The following is a 20,491-nucleotide window of genomic DNA, read 5'->3' as shown; positions in this document are numbered from 1 at the left end:
TTTGTGGGTGCAAAACAGATAATGCACACCATTGCGGGTCACAGCGCTTCAACAACCCACGCCACGTTCCACATCAATCAATGGGTGCTTCGTGAAGTGAACACACCTTGAGATCTCATTGTAGCTGCCACCTACGTCTAAGCAGAAGGATTGCACACTGCGTCAAATGTCCGAGCAATGAGGAAGCCTGTTTGGCTCTCTGGAATGTGCATGTGTGTATAAGCATTACATGCGCAGGCCTTTATTTTCTCTCCTGGCCCAAGATGCATCGCCTTTCAAAAGCATACCAGCGCCGGCTCCCTGCGCTTTGTTGTGCAACGTTTATAACTCACGGGTTCGCTGGAGAAAATTGATGCTTAGGATGAGCACAGCACCCCCCCAAATCTCCTCCCTCCAGGGCAATCAAGATGTTTCAATTTGTCCGTACACATCTTAGGAAAGGGCACCTCCCCTTCCAGCACCCAGGTGGCAACCACAACAGAAGAACAACCCTGTGGTGCAAATATTCTCTCCCACCTTTTCCTCCCAGCTGAGAAATGTTTGGCCCAGGAAGCCGGTCGAACAGCTTGCAAGCAGGGCGTTCGTTCACGAAAGGCAATCTGCGGTGAACGACCTGACTTCCTTCTCAGTTCTTCTTTGTTACCCAAGGAGGGACAACTCCCAAGGAGAACAGGTCTAGGAGCCGCACTGATGAAGGAGAGCAGTTGCCTTTCTTGGCTAACGACTCCCCAACACTGGCTTTGTCTAATAACGAACTTCCTTATAGCACCGTGATCTCATCCGGAGGTTGGGAATTAAAATTGCATTGGTTTCTTATTTCACTGTTGTTTTTTAATGAAGCACCCGGTCCACAGAAAATCCGATTCAGCGGTAAAGAGCGGGTTCCTCTGGAGAACAGGGGATGAGCCTTTGCACCATGGGTAGGCAAACTAGGGCCCAGGGGCTGGATCCGGCCCAATCACCTTCTAAATCCAGCCCGTGGACGGGTCCGGGAATCAGTGTGTTTTTACATAAGAAGAATGTGTCCTTTTGTTTTAAATGCACCTCTGGGTTATTTGTGGGGCCTGCCTGGTGTTTTTACATGAGTAGAATGTGTGCTTTTATTTAAAATACATCTCTGGGTTATTTGTGGGGCATAGGAATTAGTTCATTATTATTTTTTTCAAAATATATTCCAGCCGCCCACAAGGTCTGAGGGACAGTGGACCGGCCCCCTGCTGAAAAAGTTTGCTGACCCCTGCTTTACACACAGCGGGGTTTTAGCCAATGTTAGACCCACTCAGAGTAAACCCACTGAAATTAATAAGTGTGACTATTTAGGTCCATTAATTTCAATTTGTCTGCTCCAAATAAAAGCTTAGTTGCATTCAACCTCGTGCCAGACTGCTGGCCGTCTAATCATCGGCTTGCAACTGCAAAAAAATCACATGGGGTAGAAAACTTTTTTTCCGGCAAGCAAGTGGGACAGGAGAATTCAAGGCTGTGCAGAGTTCATACAATTGTCTGCTTTATTTATTTTATTCCTGGTTATTTCTGGCCCGCCCTTCGCCCTGAAGTCAGGTTATGTAAACTGAAATAGAAATTGCAAAATAATGAGTAACCAACAAACCACAAAACAGCCACAATGGAAGCATAAATCTGATGCATTTTGATAACACCATTCATAAGGGAGGAGAACTGCAAATTCACACTTGAATCTGGGGCCTTTTAGAAGTGGGTGGGGTGTTTTTAATGTATTGCTTTTTTCTCTTGGCTTTAATGTATCCACATGGGGGTTTTGTCCGTGTGTCTGGTTGGTGGGTCGGTCGGTTGGTTGGCTGGTTGTAAGTCGCATTGGGTTGCCCTGGGCAAGAAAAAGCAACTGACAAATTAAATCAGGGGTCAGCAACCTTTTTCAGATGTGGGCCGGTCCACCGTCCCTCAGACCACGTGGTGGGGGGAGAAATGAACGAATTCCTATCCCCCACAAATAACCCAGAGGTGCATTTTAAGAAGAGTTTGGATTTGATATCCCGCTTTATCACTACCCAAAGGAGTCTCAAAGCGGCTAACATTCTCCTTTCCCTTCCTCCCCCACAACAAACACTCTGTGAGGCGAGTGGGGCTGAGAGACTTCAGAGAAGAGTGACTAGCCCAAGGTCACCCAGCAGCTGCATGTGGAGGAGCGGAGACACAAACCCGGTTCACCAGATTACGAGTCTACTGCTCTTAACCACTACACCACACTGGCTCTCATACTTGTTGTTGTTGTTGTTGTTTAGTCATTTATTCGTGTCTGACTCTTCGTGACCCCATGGACTAGAGCACGCCAGGCACCCCTATCTTTCCCTGCCTCCCGCAGTTTGGCCAAACTCATGGCAGTCTCTTCGAGAACACTGTCCAACCATCTCATCCTCTGTCGTCCCCTTCTCCTTGTGCCCTCCATCTTTCCCAACATCAGGGTCTTTTCCAGGAAGTCTTCTCTTCTCATGAGGTGGCCAAAGTACTGGAGTCTCAACTTCAGGATCTGCCCTTCCAGTGAGCACTCAGGCCTGATTTCTTTAAGGATGGAAAAGTTTGATTTCCTTGCAGTCCATGGGACTCTCAAGAGTCTCCTCCAGCACCAGAATTCAAAAGCATCAATTCTTCGGCGACCAGCCTTCTTTATGGTCCAGCTCTTACTTCCATACATCACTACTGGGTAAACCATAGCTATAACTATACGGACCTTTGTCGGCAAGGTGATGTCTCTGTTTTTTAAGATGCTGTATAGGTTTGTCATTGCTTTCCTCCCAAGAAGCAGGCGTCTTTTAATTTCGTGACTGCTCTCATACTACTCATGTAAAAACACCAGGCATGCCCTACAAATAACCCAGAGGTGCATTTTAAATAAGAGGACACATTCTACTCATGTAAAAACATGCTGATTCCTGGACCGTCCGCAGGCCAGATTGAGAAGGCGCTTGGGCCGCATCCGGCTCCCAGGCCTTAGGTTCCCTACCCCTGAGTTAAATCAATAAATAAGCTGTGAAGCCTCAGCGCCAGATGAAGTTTAATGGGGAGGGAGTTCCACAGTTTGGGGGCCACTGCAGAGAAGTCTCCGTTACAAACCACTGCACACCAGGACTTCTGAGGGCTGCAGCGTCAAGGCCTTCTCCACTCGTCTCAATAGCAAAGAAGCCAGTACCTTGAGCAATCGCAGGCTTTACGCAACGTGGAGTGCGAATTTCATCTATGCCTAATACCCTGTAGGGCTGCCATACTTCCGGACATTTTCCAAGACGCTAACGGGATTTCAAAGGCAGAATAAACAATCAAAAAATCAGTTTCTTGGTGTTTTTTGTTTTGCTAAAAAAGCTTTCAGGTTGTCCTGAAATATGAAAACATGGTAAGACGAAGGCCTGAGGCAGACCGCTGACTAAGCCACAAATCAGGATGTGAACTCCTAGTTTAATTAAGCACCTGCTGAAACCCGGGAGTGTTCTTTTAAGAAAGTTTACTCTATCTAGAATGGATTTGATTCTCCAAAGCATCGGAGCTCAAGCTCCCCCGAAGTCTAGAGAGGCTTCAAAGCAGATTACATGAATTTTTGGAAGAAGGGTCTCCCAGTGGCCACCAACCATGGTTCTCCCCCTACTGTCAGAGATAAGGTGAATGACACTCACATGGGATTATTAGCAGAGGGAGGGTTGTTACGCTCAGGTCCTGTTTGCAGGCTTCCCATAGGCATCTCATCATGGGCCACTGAAAACATGATGAGAAACAATGCCTTTATGGACAGAGGTACTGAACATTACGCACACAAGTACAGGTTACGATCTCCCAAGAAACCCTGAAACAACTGTAAGGGTTTTCAGAAGCTGCTCATGAGTAACCAGGCTGACGCAGAAACTTCTAAACTAAGTTTCTTTATTGTGCAGATAAATATATACAGTGCAGCTACAGAGAAGACGCTCAGCTCATCCTTCGGCAGAGTCCAGGAATGGCCCCTTCTGGTTCTTGCCCCAGCATAAAAGGCGCAGGACACGGAACCCCCACCTTCCCCCCCTGCGTCTTTCTTCTCTGCGCAAGTGGGGAAACGGAAGCTGTGCCTCCTTTTCCGCCACTGTTTGATGCAAGGGCTCTGCTACCTTGCCAGAGCCCTGACTCCTGGTCTCCACTCCCCTCTCCCCCTCCCCACTGGAAGAACTGCTGGAAGAGGAGGAGTTACTTAGCAACGGAGGTGGGGGCTGGCGATATTGAAACAGCTCTGGCAGCTTCTGGCCTGTGGCCGGAGGCAGCCCCCTGACAACAACCCTCATTTTCATCATTCTGAAATCATTAATAGTGATTTACAACTCATTGCTATGGGGCTAACAACAGCAAAACAGTGCATTGCACACACAAAAATGGAAAACCTGGCAAACTATCTTAATGATAAAACTTACATATAAGAAAAACCCAGTACATAAAAATCTAGAAAACAAATTTATTGAGGAGTGGGCCTCATTCTTACATTTCTGGAATGACAATGTAAATATATTTTTCCTTTAAATTTATTCATGGCACCAGTGCTTTTTTTCGGGGGGGGGGGAACACACAGAAGTATGCATACCCCTAAACATTTTGTGAATCTTTGTGCTTTTGCCCATTTACTGTATTTATTTCCCCCGATTCGAACTATAAAGTGGTGGTTTTCTTGAGTCAAAGTGAGAGTACCCCTAAAGATTATTTTTTTTAGGGGGGAAACCACTGCATGGCACTATGTTGTTGTTGTTCAGTCGTTCAGTCATGTCCGACTCTTCGTGACCCCATGGACCAGAGCACGCCAGGCACCCCTATCCTCCACTGCCTCCCACAGTTTGGCCAGACTCATGTTAGTAGGTTCGAGAACGCTGTCCAACCATCTCATCCTCTGTCGTCCCCTTCTCCTTGTGCCCTCCATCTTTCCCAACATCAGGGTCTTTTCCAGGGAGTCTTCTCCTCTCATGAGGTGGCCAAAGTACTGGAGCCTCAACTTCAGGATCTGTCCTTCTAGTGAGCACTCAGGGCCGATTTCCTTGAGAATGGATAGGTTTGATCTTTTTGCGGTCCATGGGACTCTCAAGAGTCTCCTCCAGCACCATAATTCAAAAGCATCAATTCTTCGGCGATCAGCCTTCTTTATGGTCCAGCTCTCACTTCCGTACATTACTACTGGGAAAACCATAGCTTTAACTATACGGACCTTTGTCGGCAAGGTGATGTCTCTGCTTTTTAAGATGCTGTCTAGGTTTGTCATTGCTTTTCTCCCAAGAAGCAGGCGTCTTCTAATTTCGTGACTGCTGTCACCATCTGCAGTGATCATGGAACCCAAGAAAGTGAAATCTCTCACTGCCTCCATTTCTTCCCCTTCTATTTGCCAGGAGGTGATGGGACCAGTGGCCATGATCTTAGTTTTTTTATGTTGAGCTTCAGACCATATTTTGCGCTCTCCTCTTATGGCACTATAGAATTATTTTATTATCATTTCTCACCTCCACATGCCTTTTGGCAACAGATTGCAATAATATGATATGAATAAATTTATTTAAAAGAACAACAACAAAAAACCAAGGTGCAGAACTAGATGAGACTTTGGCCTCATCCAGCACAACTCTTCTTATGCTCATATGCATGTGTTGAAGACAAGGTCTTCAACACAGCAAAGCAAGGGCGTACCCAGGATCAAAACTAGGGGGGGGGGAGCCATGGTAGTTCAGGTTCAAAAACAAAAACAGCTTCAAAAAACAAAAACAGCTTCAAAAAACAGAAAAACTCCCCCCCCCCAACAGAAAGCCCCAAATGGCTGAAAAACTCTTGTTTTCCAGGATCCTCAGTCCTCGCAAAGGAACTACTCACCATGCAAGGGAACTCAGTTTGCCAAGCTCCCTTGCAACGATGAATCCCGGCAACGATGAATTCGCCCCCTGACACTGCCCAAGTCTCAGCCTGCATCCCCATTTGACCAAGCAGGGTGCAGGCTAGGATCCGGTCTCTGATAGGCACGCCAGCTCTTTGTCGGCATGAGGGAGGGGGAAACAGCCGGCGCAACACACACACACACACAGAGTGGCCAACTGCCTCGGCAAGAGCGGAAGAGCTCAATTGTTATTGAGATTTTGGGAGGGGGAGAAAGACCAGTCTTGAGCTTTTTTTTCCTTTTAGGCTGCCGATAACCATTTAATTGGGGGGGGGCCTTCTGGGGGGGCAGCTGCCCCCTGCCCCCCCCCCCGGGTACGCCCATGCAGCAAAGAGAATGTCACCTGTTTCCTGTTTGCACCAGGAAGTATAAAACAGCAAGTGGGGTTTGAACCAGTTTGGGCAATGAATGGAGGTTTACTCACTCCTGTTTGTTTGTTTGTTTGTTTGTAGGTGCAGCAGGGAAGGAACTGACCACACACCACTTTCTCAGCATCTCTTGCCAAGTGGCCGATGGCATGACCTACTTGGAAGAACAGCACGTTGTCCACAGAGACTTAGCAGCCAGGAACATTCTGGTGGGAGAGGATCTTGCTTGCAAAATTGCTGACTTCGGTCTTGCCAGGCTGCTCAAGGTTTGTTCAAGGAAGCCTTGGAGACGGGGCTCACGCCTGCCTATCTAACTCCTTTCACTGAAGGGCTTCGAATGCACATATGAAAGGACCCACAATATGCTTTTTGCAACTTTTCATACCGCAAATGTTCAGGGGCGGGGGCAGGAAAAGGTATTGTCCCACTTTTATTGCAGTGATGTAAACAAAATCTGCTCCTTTTCCCTTATGGGGTACCCAAGAGCCCGTATAGAGTCCTTAAGTAGATCCCCGATCGGTGGGAGAAAATAACAGAGGCCAACCAGAGAATATTGAGATGCAAAGCAGCTAGTAAGCCTGATCTTTATTAAACTGTTGCAACAGGGTCCTCACTCAACGCATGCAGGAGGGAGAAGGAACCCAGAACAATGGTGTGCAAGCCCTTATATAGACTTTTGAAACTGCCCACCCTGTAGCCCAAGACTACCCCCCTAAACACCATACATACATCACAGAAGGAGTTACAGGTGGGTAGCCGTGTTGGTCTGCCATAGTCAAAACAAAATCGAAAATTCTTTCTAGTAGCACCTTAGAGACCAACTGAGTTTGTTCCTGGTATGAGCTTTCGTGTGCATGCACACGAAAGCTCATACCAGGAACAAACTCAGTTGGTCTCTAAGGTGCTACTAGAAAGAATTTTCGATTTTGTTTTATCACAGAAGGAGGCGGTCTACAGCAGAAATCCTGTCTGCTAGGATACCTGATAATGGTCACTGATTGCTTTACCTGGGCAGCCTGGCCATTCTTTTGTGATGGTAAATACTTTAATTCCTGAATCTAGGTCACAGGCGAACCCTATTCATACACAAATACGCCCTTAAGACAATAGAGAGAATTTCCCATTTCCTTCCTCCTTGCAGAGAAACATTTGAGTTCAATCTGGGAGAGTCAAAATGGCTCTGGGTTTGCCCCCCTGTACTATTTCAGACGCGTGGTTTACATACTTACGTATGTGTTTGCCATGTAAATTTATGAACAGTTCATTTATATATTTGAGACCTTTAATTCTTATAAAAGCAGTGTAGGGCCAGTGTACCCTTCCTTCCTGAAGGCAAAAATGAGGTAGCATTGGGGAAACGTCACAGCGTAAGTAATAAACGTGTGGACGGTCCAGTATAAATCCACAACTCTTATTGCATCAATTGCATGTTGCAGAATTTGCATGCACACACACACACACACACACACACACTCTCTCAATCTGGGGAGGTCCTAAATCTGATGTGTGAGAAGCATTATGGCATTTCCTTAAGTCTTGTTTTGCTAAATCATCTATGGGAAGGGGGATTAGATTGAACGTGCTTTCTACAGGGAAGGGGTCTCAATTCCCCAACACCAGCTCACAACCTCAATCCAATTTCCGTCACCCCAGAAGCTACTCTAGCCATAGAACTGGAATCATTTTGGCACTTACAAATTTGTGGTGGCATAACATGAAAGCAAGAAGGTGGAAGGGTCTCCTTGAAATGCATGCTCAAATTCTGCTTACAGCTGTCCCCGGGTATCAAACATTTGGCGAAGGACACAAGAACAGGCCTTTGATCATTCGACAGCTTTAGCTTCTGAGGTCACTTCCAGAGAACCAGCTTCTTATTCGTCCCGATTTCTCGGCGCAAAGTTTGCAGGCAGGATAGACGACATCAGTTTATTTATTCAGATTTGTTTACGGGGAGGTTAGACCATATGGCGCCTAGCAAGTGTTATCACACACACACTTTCCAGCAAATTTCTCTTTCGCTTTTCTTATTGCAAAAAAGTTCGCTGTTTGGGGAAAGTGGCTTTGTTGCGCAAGACCTCTCAAACGACTAAAACTGCGCGACTGTGAATTCACTGCTATAGGACTGGATCCCACCCCAAAATAGCAGAAGTCTGGAAACACCCTCAGGTGTAGAAGCAGCTTTCAGGTGAATAATTTTGATGGCTCTTGTTAAGAACCCGATTTTGGCTTCCTTCCAGGATGATGTTTATTCCACCACGGGAAATGCCATGATTCCTGTGAAATGGACGGCACCAGAAGCAGCTATCTACCAGACCTACTCTCCAAAATCGGACGTTTGGTCCTATGGGATTTTTCTGTATGAGGTGTTTACGTATGGACAATGCCCATATGAAGGTAAAGTATTCAAAAAACAGTCATTGCATTTATGAACATTAAATTTATAATTGAGACCTTCGAATTCTTATAACAGAAACTTTAGAAGAAATTTCAGGCGTGGGCAATAATATCAAAATTGCTTCATGTTATCTCAGAACTCAAAGGGCATAAACTCTGTGAGATCCAATTAACCCAAAGTCCACCTCTGGGCAATACCTTTATCAGGATCAATCAATAACTCAGGAAAACGTGACTCACTTTCAAGTCCTCCAAAACTCTTCATCAGGCAAGACGTTACACAAATTAGGAAGGCGGCTGGAGGAGGGGGAAATTAGGCTGGATTTTACAGCCATGGGATCTATTTAAGATGGAGATTGCAGACTAATTACCTCCCAGGTGCTAAGATAATCAGAAAACGGGATCCTGGGTCCCTCTGCAGACAACCTGTTTATGCATAGCTGTCAACTTTTCCCTTTTTTAAGGGAAATTCCCTTATTCCGAATAGGATTCCTCGCAAGAAAAGGGAAAAGTTGACAGCTATGTGTTTATGGAGCATTCATTCCGAATTGTTTTCCGGGGGGGGGGATTATTTAGCATTGCATCAAGCAAATGTCACCCCACAGTTTCTAGTGCATTTTCACATCACTTTCCTGATCACAGGAAGCCCAGTATTTTGGAATGAAACCACATTTGTTGCAAAGGGATCTTTACAGAGCAACCTGCATTTGGCAGCACCCTAAGAGGAAGAATTGAAAAATGTCTCCTTACCCCCCACTAACTAGGAGAAAACAAAACCTGGCTGACAACCCAGTTCTGCCCCACATCTTAAACCAGGGCGGGCAAACACTTTCAGCCTACGGGTTTTTGCATTTGCTTCCGGGCAACTTCTCCCTTGGAGGCATGGCCAGAGTCAAAAGTGGGTGGGGCAGCAACAAGAGGTCAGCGGTTCGAGTCCCCGTGACGGTGTGAGCTCCTGCTGCTCTGTCCCAGCTCCTGCCAACCTAGCAGTTCAAAAGCACGCCAGTGCAGGTAGATAAACAGGTACTGCTGTGGCAGGAAGGTAAACTGCGTTTCCGTGCACTCTGGTTTCCGTCACGGTGTCCCATTGTGCCAGAAGCGGCTTAGTCATGCTGGTCACATGACCCGGAAAGCTGTCTGTGAACAAACGCCGGCTCTCTCGGCCTGAAAGCGAGATCAGCTCCGCAACCCCATAGTTGCCTTTGACTGGACTTAACCGTCCAGGGGTCCTTTAGGAATAGGAATAGGAATAGGAATAGGAATAGGAATAGGAATAGGAATAGGAATAGGAATAGGAATAATTTATTATTGGCCAAGTACATTTTCCAACATACTTGGAATTTGTTTTGGCTACATTGCAATGTAAACATACAGACACTGTTCCTCTCACAATACAAAGAAGCAAAGAAACCCCACCCATATTTTACCTCCCCATAAGCTATACAACTACGAATTTAACAATTTAATGGCACAAGGGAAAAAACTATTCTTGTGCCTGGCCGATTTTGTATATGAAGTCCTGTAGCGACGTCCAGATGGAAGCATCATCAAGCAGATGATGACCGGGATGTAAAGGATCTGCTACAATTCTCTCTGCTCTCTTCCTAACTCGGGTAACATAAATTGTCTCTACTGAAGGCAAGCTAACACCAATTACCCTTTCTGTAATTTGGCCTTCGCCAAGCCCTTCCCTCAGCTCCTCTCAGAAGCTCCTCTCTTCTTCAACCGCCGCCGCCGCCTCGCCCTCATGCGCCGCCATTGAGGCTCAAACCGCCAAAAAAAACCACCATATACTTTTTATGTATATGTTAATGTAATATCTATCTGATACCTGGATATATGTTATTGCTTCCAGGGATGACCAACCAAGAAACTATCCAGCAGATCACCCGGGGCTACCGCCTTCCCCGTCCCAACAGCTGCCCCGCTGAGGTTTACGCCGTCATGCTGGAGTGTTGGAAGAGCCACCCAGAGGACAGGCCGCCTTTCCACAGCCTGAGGGAGATGCTCTTCTGCATCTACAAATGGGGCCACTACCCGTTCTCTTGAAGGAGGGGGGGAATTGCCACCAGCGGCATTTAGAAATGGACAGTAGATCCTAGATCCCCCAACAGGATTGGCGGAACGGCTAGAAGAAGCCAGTTCAAGTCAGCCTTGGGCAGGAAGGAGCTTGGGGTTATGTGAAGGCCTTATTTTCGTGCAGCTACAGCGTGAGATACCGCTGGGTGGCAGCCCATTTCGGATCTGCTGCCTGCGCCTGCCAGAAGATAATTCGCTACAGATCCTGCACAGCCAAGGTGCCATTGCAAAGTCGTTTCAGCGCCCTTCCCATGCAAACCACGGACTAAGATTGGACTCCTTGCCATGTGCGCCAGTTGACTTTCATTACTCAATAAATGTGTGCCAAGAAACCGGGGGTGGTGTTATCCTTTGGGCGCAGCCTGTGGAATGCACGGCGAATGGCCTCTGTTTTGTTAGCAGTGCCGTGAGACAGGTCACTGTTGCCCCCATTTTACAGATGGTGGTAGGCAAATAGTTGCCCTGTCAAAGTAAAAGACAAACAGAAACAAAACACCATTGTGTCTGCACGTAACCATCCAAAAACATCACTGCTGCTGTCGATTCACTGCCGTTCAGCTGAGCGCTGTTTGAACTGCCTCGTCCTTTGAGTAGGATGTGTGCATTCACGGCTAAGGCGTGATTATAGTTGGATCTGGGCCAGAGCCTTACTCAAGTCCGCCTGGCAAACTTACAAATGAGTAAGGCCCGACAGAGGTCTCTTGCAACTGCGAGTTAGTGCACAACACATTGGCTAACCACCTCCTACAAAATAAGGCCAACGTGTTGATTAAGGATTTAAGCACTTGGTGGATGAAGACGTTTCATATCGCATGGAAGCCCCTTCTTCCTGCTTGAGCAAGGAATGCGTCGACCACCCATCGGGATGGAAGCTTTGTTAACGTGTGACCCCGAAATTTTGTATCCTCCTCCAGACAAGAAGCCAAAGTTTTGTGCTGTCCCCCAAACCGAGTTATTAGCATCAGTTTGGAGGGGATCCAAAATTTCGGGGTCACATGAAGCTCCCATCAGCTGCTCCAGCAAAGGAACAACGGAGAGCTCGCTTTAGGCTCCCTATTGTTCCTTTGAAGCCTCACACCATGCAAGACATCAGATGTAATGGAAGTGGCCTTGGCTTGCCCCATAAGAGCCCAGGAGGACAAATGGGGAGACTTGCCAGGCCAAGTTCAGCCCATGGCCTGCATGCTCCCCACCCCTGGATTAAGAACATGGGTTTCCATGCACTTGGAGAATCATAGAATCCTAGAGTTGGAAGAGACCACAAGGGCCATCCAGTCCAACCCCCTGCCAAGCAGGAAACACCATCAAAGCATTCCTGACAGACGGCTGTCAAGCCTCCGCTTAAAGACCTCCAAAGAAGGAGACTCCACCACACTCCTTGGCAGCAAATTCCACTGTCAAACAGCTCTCACTGTCAGGAAGTTCTTCCTAATGTTTAGGTGGAATCTTCTTTCTTGTAGTTTGAATCCATTGCCCCGTGTCCGCTTCTCTGGAGCAGCAGAAAACAACCTTTCTCCCTCCTCTATATGACATCCTTTGATATATTTGAACATGGCTATCATATCACCCCTTAACCTTCTCTTCTCCAGGCTAAACATACCCAGCTCCCTAAGCCGTTCCTCATAAGGCATCGTTTCCAGGCCTTTGACCATTTTGGTTGCCCTCTTCTGGACACGTTCCAGCTTGTCAGTATCCTTCTTGAACTGTGGTGCCCAGAACTGGACACAGTATTCCAGGTGAGGTCTGACCAGAGCAGAATATAGTGGTACTATTACTTCCCTTGATCTAGATGCTATACTCCTATTGATGCAGCCCAGAATTGCATTGGCTTTTTTAGCTGCTGCATCACACTGTTGACTCATGTCAAGTTTGTGGTCTACCAAGACTCCTAGATCCTTTTCACATGTACTGCTCTCAAGCCAGGTGTCACCCATCCTGTATTTGTGTCTTTCATTTTTTTTGCCCAAGTGTAGTATTTATTTTTTTGCCCAAGTGTAAAATTTACTATCACTGCCAGATCAGTCCATATAAATCAGGTTGACTGGTCCCAACTTTGATGAAACATTGTATGTTTCTTTCCCCTCTAATAATGAGAAAGCTGAAAGCACTTCACCACCAGAAGGCCCTCGGAGCTGGATCTCAGTGTCCGGGCTGAGCGATGGGGTTGGAGACACTCCTTCAGGTATAATGGACCAAGGCCGTTTAAGGCTTTAAAGGTCAGCACCAACACTTTAACATATTATTAATAATAATAATAATATTTGTATCCATCTCTCCTTTTGCTGAAATTGTGTGTGCGTGTGTGTAGATAAGCAGGGAGATATACAAATCATGCAGCAAATTAATGGACAAAGCTATCAGTGGCAATTTCCTGGGAATCATGCAGGAGAGAGTGCTCTTGTGCTCAGGTCCTGCTTGCAGGCTTCCCACAGTCATATAGAATCATAGAATAACAGAGCTGCAAGGTACCCAAGGGTCATCTATCTGAACCCCCTGCAATGCAGGGATGTCAACTATGTTTAGCTACAATGAGAACAGGGTGCTGGACAGAATAGACCATTGGGCCTGATCCAGCAGGCTCGTCTTAGGCTCATGCAAAAATATTAATACCTTGTTAAATGAAACATATTGTCAAATATTGTCCTGGAGCTCATTCCAATATAATGCCAAGATCCATCAACCTCCAATGAACACGCTTTTCTTGTCAAGCTCTCTTAGGCCTGAACGCAATACGTCCATTTCGTTAATATGCTATTTTACGGCAACCTCCCAGGTCCCATAAAAGCAGTTTACAACAGGTGGGGCAATGGAAAAATCGACTTTTTATTACAATGCAGAAAGGCAGGCACAGAGGTCAAGAGAATGATATGCAGGTGGAATTCTACTTTACTGCTGCCCTTTTGAGACGATTATAGAGATGGAATCTGATTTTACAGCAATTTAGGCTGCAAATCCCCATGCACACATAACTTGCAAGCAAAGTCCCACTGAACTGATTGGGGTTGACTTCTCAGTCAAGATCTTTAGGATTACAACATGCAGTACTTTTTCGGATAAGCTTGTTTTAGTAATGATTATGAGACGGCACTTGTCCCTTGTGTTTGCAGCTGTATCTAAAATAACAGTGATAATAATAATGGCGATTTAAGAAGGCAAAAAGCAGTGAAATGCAGCTCCTTGAAAAAACGGTGCTTACAAGTGATAGGAAACATGCAAGTGTGTAAGGAACTGAGCCTTCATACACCTGGTGTCCTCCAAATGTTTTAGACTAGTTTCCATAAGGTCAAAAAAGTTAGGAGGGCACCATGTTAGTAAATGCTGGAAATAGGAATTTCAGCTAACCCAGGAGGGCCGGTGCAGTTTAATTTCCTTTTATTTCAAGCTCCGGGTTCTGATCCCTCTGAGCTTAGTCGCAGCAGGAGTGCTTCTGAGCGCGTGCAGAGCGCCTACCAATAGCTACTGAGCCACAGCGGCAGCAGCAAATGCTGAATAAATTGCCTGGGACTACAGGGTGCATGCCAGGAAGGAAGGGAGAGTACCGCCAGGCAGGGAAATGTGGGCAATGCTTTCTGCCCCACCCCATCCCTCGTTTCCCTCCTAAAGGGCAGAGTGCTTCTGAGCGCGTGCAGAGCGCCTTGCCGTCGATACTGAGCCACGGCGGCAGCAGGAGCAGCAAATCATGAGAAAGCGGGTGCAGGGCAGGCAAAGAGGAGAGGGCGGGAGGGGAAACGCGAGCGATGCTCTCCGCCCCGCTCCACTTTCCTCTGCAAATGTGCCGAGACTATAAGAGGGGCTACGGAGCCGCAATACCGCACTTCGCCGCCAGAGGGTGCAGCAGGGACGGCGCTCCCGCACGCGCTCGCCTGCTGCACACACGTCACTGTCGGCCTCGCGAGGGAGGGGCTGAGACCCGGGACGAGCCGGAGATTGCTCGTTTGCATCCCGCCGCGACCAGCATGCCTTGCGCCCACCACCACGCGGTTCTCGCCGGTTCGGTGCCGTTTCCGACTGTGGCGAGGACGCTGCTTTGCAAGAAGAGCGAGAGGCGTGTTCCGGGGCGCCCGGGCATCTCGCTCTTGGCCCAAAGGCGAGGGCACCGTAACCTCAGGGGCAGGCGGGCGTGCGGTGGCTGGTGCCGCGCGGGTGCAGAAAGCATACTCTGGTTTCTCTTCAGATCGTATAAATCTTTCGCCTTTTACTAAAGATTTCCGTGGAGAGGAACATTTATGAGTTTTCAACTAATTTTTTGAGGCCTTGCTTCGGCAGGGCTGTCCTTTCTTGGTGCAAAAATAGATTGAGATTTGCTAATGTTGCTCTCCCCCTTTCACCTTAACAAACATAGCATTTTAAAAAGCAAAGACATCACCTTGCCGACAAAGGTCCGTATAGTTAAAGCTATGGTTTTCCCAGTAGTAATGTATGGAAGTGAGAGCTGGACCATAAAGAAGGCTGATCGCCGAAGAATTGATGCTTTTGAATTATGGTGCTGGAGGAGACTCTTGAGAGTCTCATGGACTGCAGAAAGATCAAACTTATCCATCCTTAAAGAAATCAGCCCTGAGTGCTCACTGGAAGGGCAGATCCTGAAGTTGAGGCTCCAGTACTTTGGCCACCTCATGAGAAGAGAAGACTCCCTGGAAAAGACCCTGATGTTGGGAAAGATGGAGGGCACAAGGAGAAGGGGACGACAGAGGATGAGATGGTTGGACAGTGTTCTTGAAGCTACCAACATGAATTTGGCCAAACTGCGAGAGGCAGTGAAGGATAGGGGTGCCTGGCGTGCTCTGGTCCATGGGGTCACGAAGAGTTGGACACGACTGAACAACAACAACAACAATGTGGGTACAGAAGGTGGGTAGGGGTGGAGGACTCCCATCTGAAGGACCAGGTGTGCAGCCTGGGAGTCATTTTGGACTTGCAGCTGTCTATGGAGGTGCAGGTCAATTCTGTGTATAGGGCAGCTGTCTATCATCTCTGTTGGGTACATAGCCTGACACCCTCTCTGCCCATGGACTGTCTTGCCAGAGTGGTGCATGCTCTCCAGCTTGGACTACTGCATTGTGCTCTACGTGGGGCTACCTTTGAAGGTGACCCAGAAACTACAACTAATACAGAATGCAGCAGCTAGACTGGTGACTGGGAGCGCCTTGCCAGACCACTTAACACCGGTCCTGAAAGACCTAGAGAAGTCTCCCTGGGAAAGATGGAGGGCACAAGGAGAAGGGGACGACAGAGATGGTTGGACAGTGTTCTCAAAGCTACCAACATGAGTCTGACCAAACTGCGGGAGGCAGTGGAAGACACAGGAGTGCCTGGCATGCTCTGGTCCATGGGATCACGAATAGTCGGACACAACTCAACGTCTAAACAACAAAAATAACAACGACGTTTCCGGGCACAATTCAAAATGTCGTGCTGACCTTTAAAGCCCTAAATGGCCTTGGCCAAGTATACCTGAAGGAGCGTCTCCACCCCTGCAAGAAGCCAAGTTACAGGGAACCAGGCAGAGGGCCTTCTCGGTAGTGGCACCCACCCTGTGGAACGCCCTCCCACCAGATGTCAAAGAGAAAAACAACTACCAGACTTTTAGAAGACATCTGAAGGCAGCCCTGTTTAGGGAAGCTTTTAATGTTTAATAGACTATTGTATTTTAATATTTTGTTGGAAGCCACCCAGAGTGGCTGGGGAAACCCAGCCAGATGGGCGAGGTATAAATAAATTATTATTATTATTATTATTATTATTAGTTGAGTAAGATTGTTTTCCTTGAATATGGTCTTAACAGTAAGCAGCTGTGGAGGCCAGTTCCGACAAAGTCCACAATGCCTTTGGTAAAGACTATCTTCCAATTGGAGCACTCACAGGCCAGTGCTTCCCGAGTGATGGTGTTTATACTACATTTTTAAAGATTTGCTTTAAGAGAGTATTTGTTGACCACCAGCATTACGCTTTCCATTTTTAAGTTCAGAATAGAGTAGTTGCTTTGGAAGACGATAATCAGGCATGACCAGTCCAAGGAAGTTGATGTTGAAGAATGTTCCAGTTACAGTTAGGTAGCCGTGTTGGTCTACCTGAAGAAGTGTGCATGCTCATGCCAAGAACAAACTTAGTTGGTCTCTAAGGTGCTACTGGAAGGGATGTAGAAGAATCATTGCTTTGACACTGGTGATCTTTGCTTCTTCCAAAGATCTGGCATTAGTTGGCCTGTCTTCCCAAGTGATTTTCAAAGACACTGTTGATGGAATCTTTTAAGGAGCTGGAGATGGCGTTTATAAGTGGTCCATGTTTCACAAGCATACAGTCAGGCTGGTAGTACAATAGCTTTGTAAACAAGCATTTTGGTTTCCCTGCTAATGCCCCTTTCCTCAAACACTCTGCGCTTCAATCAGGAGAAAGCTTCACTCGCAGAGCTCTGGCGATGCTGGATTTCGGCATCAATGTCAGCTTTTGTGGAAAGGTAACTGCCCATTGAGTTGGATTTGTGACGCTGTAGAGGGGTTATTTTGTATTTCTTGGTGCAGCACTTTGGTTTTTTGGATGTTGAGCAATAGGCCAAACTTTTCGTAAGCTTCTGCGAAGATATTTAGGATGGTTTGGAGGTCATCCTCTGAGTGTGCGCACACTACCGGTATGTTGTCATCTGCATACTGAAGCTCTCTATGATGGAAGTTATGGTATCCTTACATTTTGCTTTCAGCCTGCTCAGATTAAAGAGCTTTCCGTCTGTTTGATATATGATTTCTACTCCAGAGGGGAGTTTCCCTTTGACAAAGTGTAGGATCATGATCCCACTGTGAATGGTTCACTTTGAGAGCCATTGTTATCTGAGATTGTTGCTGTCATATTATCATGGAGGAGGCGGATGACGTTCACAAATTTATCTGGGCAGCCAATTTTCACAAGGACAGTCCACAGGGCATTACGATTTACTGTGTCAAAGGCCTTAGTCAGGTCAATAAACACCATATACAAGGGTTGGATTTGCTCTCTGCATTTTTCTTGAAGCTGCTGAGCTGTGAAAATCATGTCCACCGTCCCCCTAGAAGGCCGAAAACCATTTTGGGATTCAGGAAGGGTCGCCTCCGATATTGTTAAGGGACAGTTTGCTAAAATCCTTGCAATAATTTTGCCAGCCGCAGCTAATAAAGAGATGCCTTGATAAGTTTCCAGAATCCATTCTGTTACTTCTTTTTTTTTTTTAAGAGATCAATAATTTTGGCATCCCTAAAGTCTGCTGGGAGATCTCCTGTTTCTCTTTCACTTATCCTCTGCAGCATATATTCTCTTGCTTCTGATTTTGCAGCTCTCCATCAAACAAGGCAAAGGGAAGGGACACAGCTCAGTGAAGGAGGAGTTGCTTCACACGCACAAGGTCCCAGATCCAAACCCCAACATCCTCTGAGAACCACAGGTATAGGGCAGTATACCAATTTTAAAAATAAAATAAATATCCAGGTAGGACTAAGAGACGGGAGATCTGGCAATATGCGGATGACACAAAACTCCACTTCTCCATCATTGCTATATTATATGCATTTAATTTATACTCATTTGAAGATCTCAGGGCGATTTTTTTACTTTTCTACTGTGGTGAGAGATGCAAAATCAGGCTGAACAAGATAAACGCAGAAGCCCCAAATAAGCTCCTTTTTTCGTTGGGGGGGGAGCATTGTACCTGATATACAGGCTCAGATTTGATATTTGGCGTAATCCAGCCTCACAAAGAGAAAGACTTAGTTCTGTTTTTTCACCAAGGAAGGACAGCCCTGCCGAAGCAAGGCCTCAAAAAATTAGTTGAAAACTCATAAATGTTCCTCTCCACGGAAATCTTTAGTAAAAGGCGAAAGATTTATACGATCTGAAGAGAAACCAGAGTATGCTTTATGCACCCGCGCGGCACCAGCCACCGCACGCCCGCCTGCCCCTGAGGTTACGGTGCCCTCGCCTTTGGGCCAAGAGCGAGATGCCCGGGCGCCCCGGAACACGCCTCTCGCTCTCCTTGCAAAGCGGCGTCCTCGCCACAGTCAGAACCGGCACCGAACCCGCGAGAACCGCGTGGTGGTGGGCGCAAGGCATGCTGGTCGCGGCGGGATGCAAATGAGCAATCTCCGGCTCGTCCCGGGTCTCAGCCCCTCCCTCGCGAGGCAGACAGTGACGTGTGTGCGGCAGGGAAGCGCGTGCGGGAGCGCAGTCCCTGCTGCGCCCTCTGGCGACGAAGTGCGGTATTGCGGCTCCGTAGCCCCTCTGATAGTCTCGGGTCATTTGCAAAGGAAAGTGGAGGGGGGCGGAGAGCATCGCTCGCGTTTCCCTTCCCGCCCTCTCTTCTTTGCCTGCCCTGCACCCGCTTTCTCATGATCTGCTGCTCCTGCTGCCGCCGTGGCTCAGTATCGACGGCAAGGCGCTCTGCACGCGCTCAGAAGCACTCTGCCCTTTAGCAGGGAAACGAGGGGCTTGGGGCAGAAAGCATTGCCCACATTTCCCTGGCTGGCGGTACTCTCCCTTCCTTCCTTCCTGACATGCACCCTGCCGTCCTAGGCAATTTATTCAGGATTTGCTGCTGCCGCTGTGGCTCAGTAGCGACAGAAGTCTCTCTGCACGCGCTCAGATGCACTCGACTCTGGTGCGTCGAACGAAGCTTAAAGGGATCAGAATCCGGAGCTGAAAATGTGGGAAATAGAAGGGAAATAAACGGCACCAGCACCTAAGGTTAGCTGGAATTTGGGTCGGTGCGGGGGCGTGTTAGATTGTGAAATAACTGGATCCCAACTTTCTCCTGGTCTTCCCCAGCCTCGTCTCTGGCACACGCCCCCCTTTTCAGCCCTGGAGTTCTGACGTCATCAGGCCGTGGGAGTTTCCACAGCACGTGGAGGGGAAATCCTGAATGAGATCCTCTCTCTGCCCTTGAAGAGGAAGATCCCATGCATCTTCCTTTAGCCTCCGGGAGAATCTCGTGAGTTGGGTTACTTTTGGGAAGAAAGAATTCAAATCAAAACAATAGAATGGATAAGGGAGAGACTTCTGAAGTTATTATTTTTGCCTATTAGGAATTACATACATACCCTCCATCTGAAGATTCCAGGGCAGATCACAACAGAAAAATACAAAATGAGAATACAAAGAGAAACCGAACCAACCGCCCCCTTACCACAAACACATTTTTGAAAACCATAAAATGTTAATCAGACCAATGCTGATTTTTTTTCCAGGCACGGAGCCAACGCAGAAATGGTCTATTTGGAAGCATGGTATGAAAACAGGGCTGGCAAGAGACATTTTGGCATCTGAGGCTAACCACAAAACCAAGGAAGAAGGGGTAAGTGAAGATCTACAATCAGAAACGGGGGACAGGAGTGAAGATCTGCATCAAGATCCGCTGCCCCCGTGGATCCCGCCAGCTGAGGTAGTCGCCTCACTTTGAATCAGGGGTGGGCCGGCCCTGGTGTGTGTGTGTGTCACGCACCTATGGAATGCCATTGTTGTAGGTCTTCAGGCACCAGGCAAAAACATTCCTCTTTCACCAGGCCTTTAACTCTCTGTGTGCCTCGCAGGTGCCCACTCTCCCCTGCCATCGCTGTTGGGGTCGTATAGCAGCGGCTTCTGGCGGGACCTCGCAAGAATCCCCAGAGATCTTGCTAGATCTCACGCAACCTCCTAAGCAAGGCTCTGGCAGGGGCGGCCCGGTCCCATGTTGCCTCGGGCGGCGAAACGGAACGGGCCTCCCCGCTTATCCCATCTCCCAAAGGCTGACTCA

General features: G+C 47.5%; 1 protein-coding gene and 2 non-coding genes across 3 annotated transcripts in view; 2 read left to right on the top strand and 1 right to left on the bottom strand.

Moving 5' to 3' along the window:
- Positions 1 to 11,063, top strand: part of SRMS (src-related kinase lacking C-terminal regulatory tyrosine and N-terminal myristylation sites) — a 39,357-nt gene extending 28,294 nt beyond the window's left edge. Inside the window, exons 6-8 of the mRNA XM_033153736.1 lie at positions 6,352 to 6,533; positions 8,505 to 8,661; positions 10,517 to 11,063. Coding sequence (XP_033009627.1) covers positions 6,352 to 6,533; positions 8,505 to 8,661; positions 10,517 to 10,710 — 533 coding nt within the window. The 3' untranslated portion in view covers positions 10,711 to 11,063. The remainder of the gene's footprint in view (positions 1 to 6,351; positions 6,534 to 8,504; positions 8,662 to 10,516) is intronic.
- A 3,831-nt stretch (positions 11,064 to 14,894) lies between these two features.
- LOC117049312 lies at positions 14,895 to 15,010 on the top strand. Its single transcript, XR_004426941.1, has one exon. It is a non-coding gene; the product is annotated as a U5 spliceosomal RNA (small nuclear RNA).
- Positions 15,011 to 18,502: 3,492 nt separating this feature from the next.
- LOC117049311 lies at positions 18,503 to 18,618 on the bottom strand. Its single transcript, XR_004426940.1, has one exon. It is a non-coding gene; the product is annotated as a U5 spliceosomal RNA (small nuclear RNA).
- Between the last annotated feature and the right edge of the window lie 1,873 nt (positions 18,619 to 20,491).

Source organism: Lacerta agilis, chromosome 6 (assembly GCF_009819535.1).
Source record: "Lacerta agilis isolate rLacAgi1 chromosome 6, rLacAgi1.pri, whole genome shotgun sequence".
NCBI classification, from domain to species: Eukaryota; Metazoa; Chordata; class Lepidosauria; order Squamata; family Lacertidae; genus Lacerta; species Lacerta agilis.
Note: the sequence above shows the minus strand (reverse complement) of the source record. Positions and strands in the feature narration are given on the sequence as shown.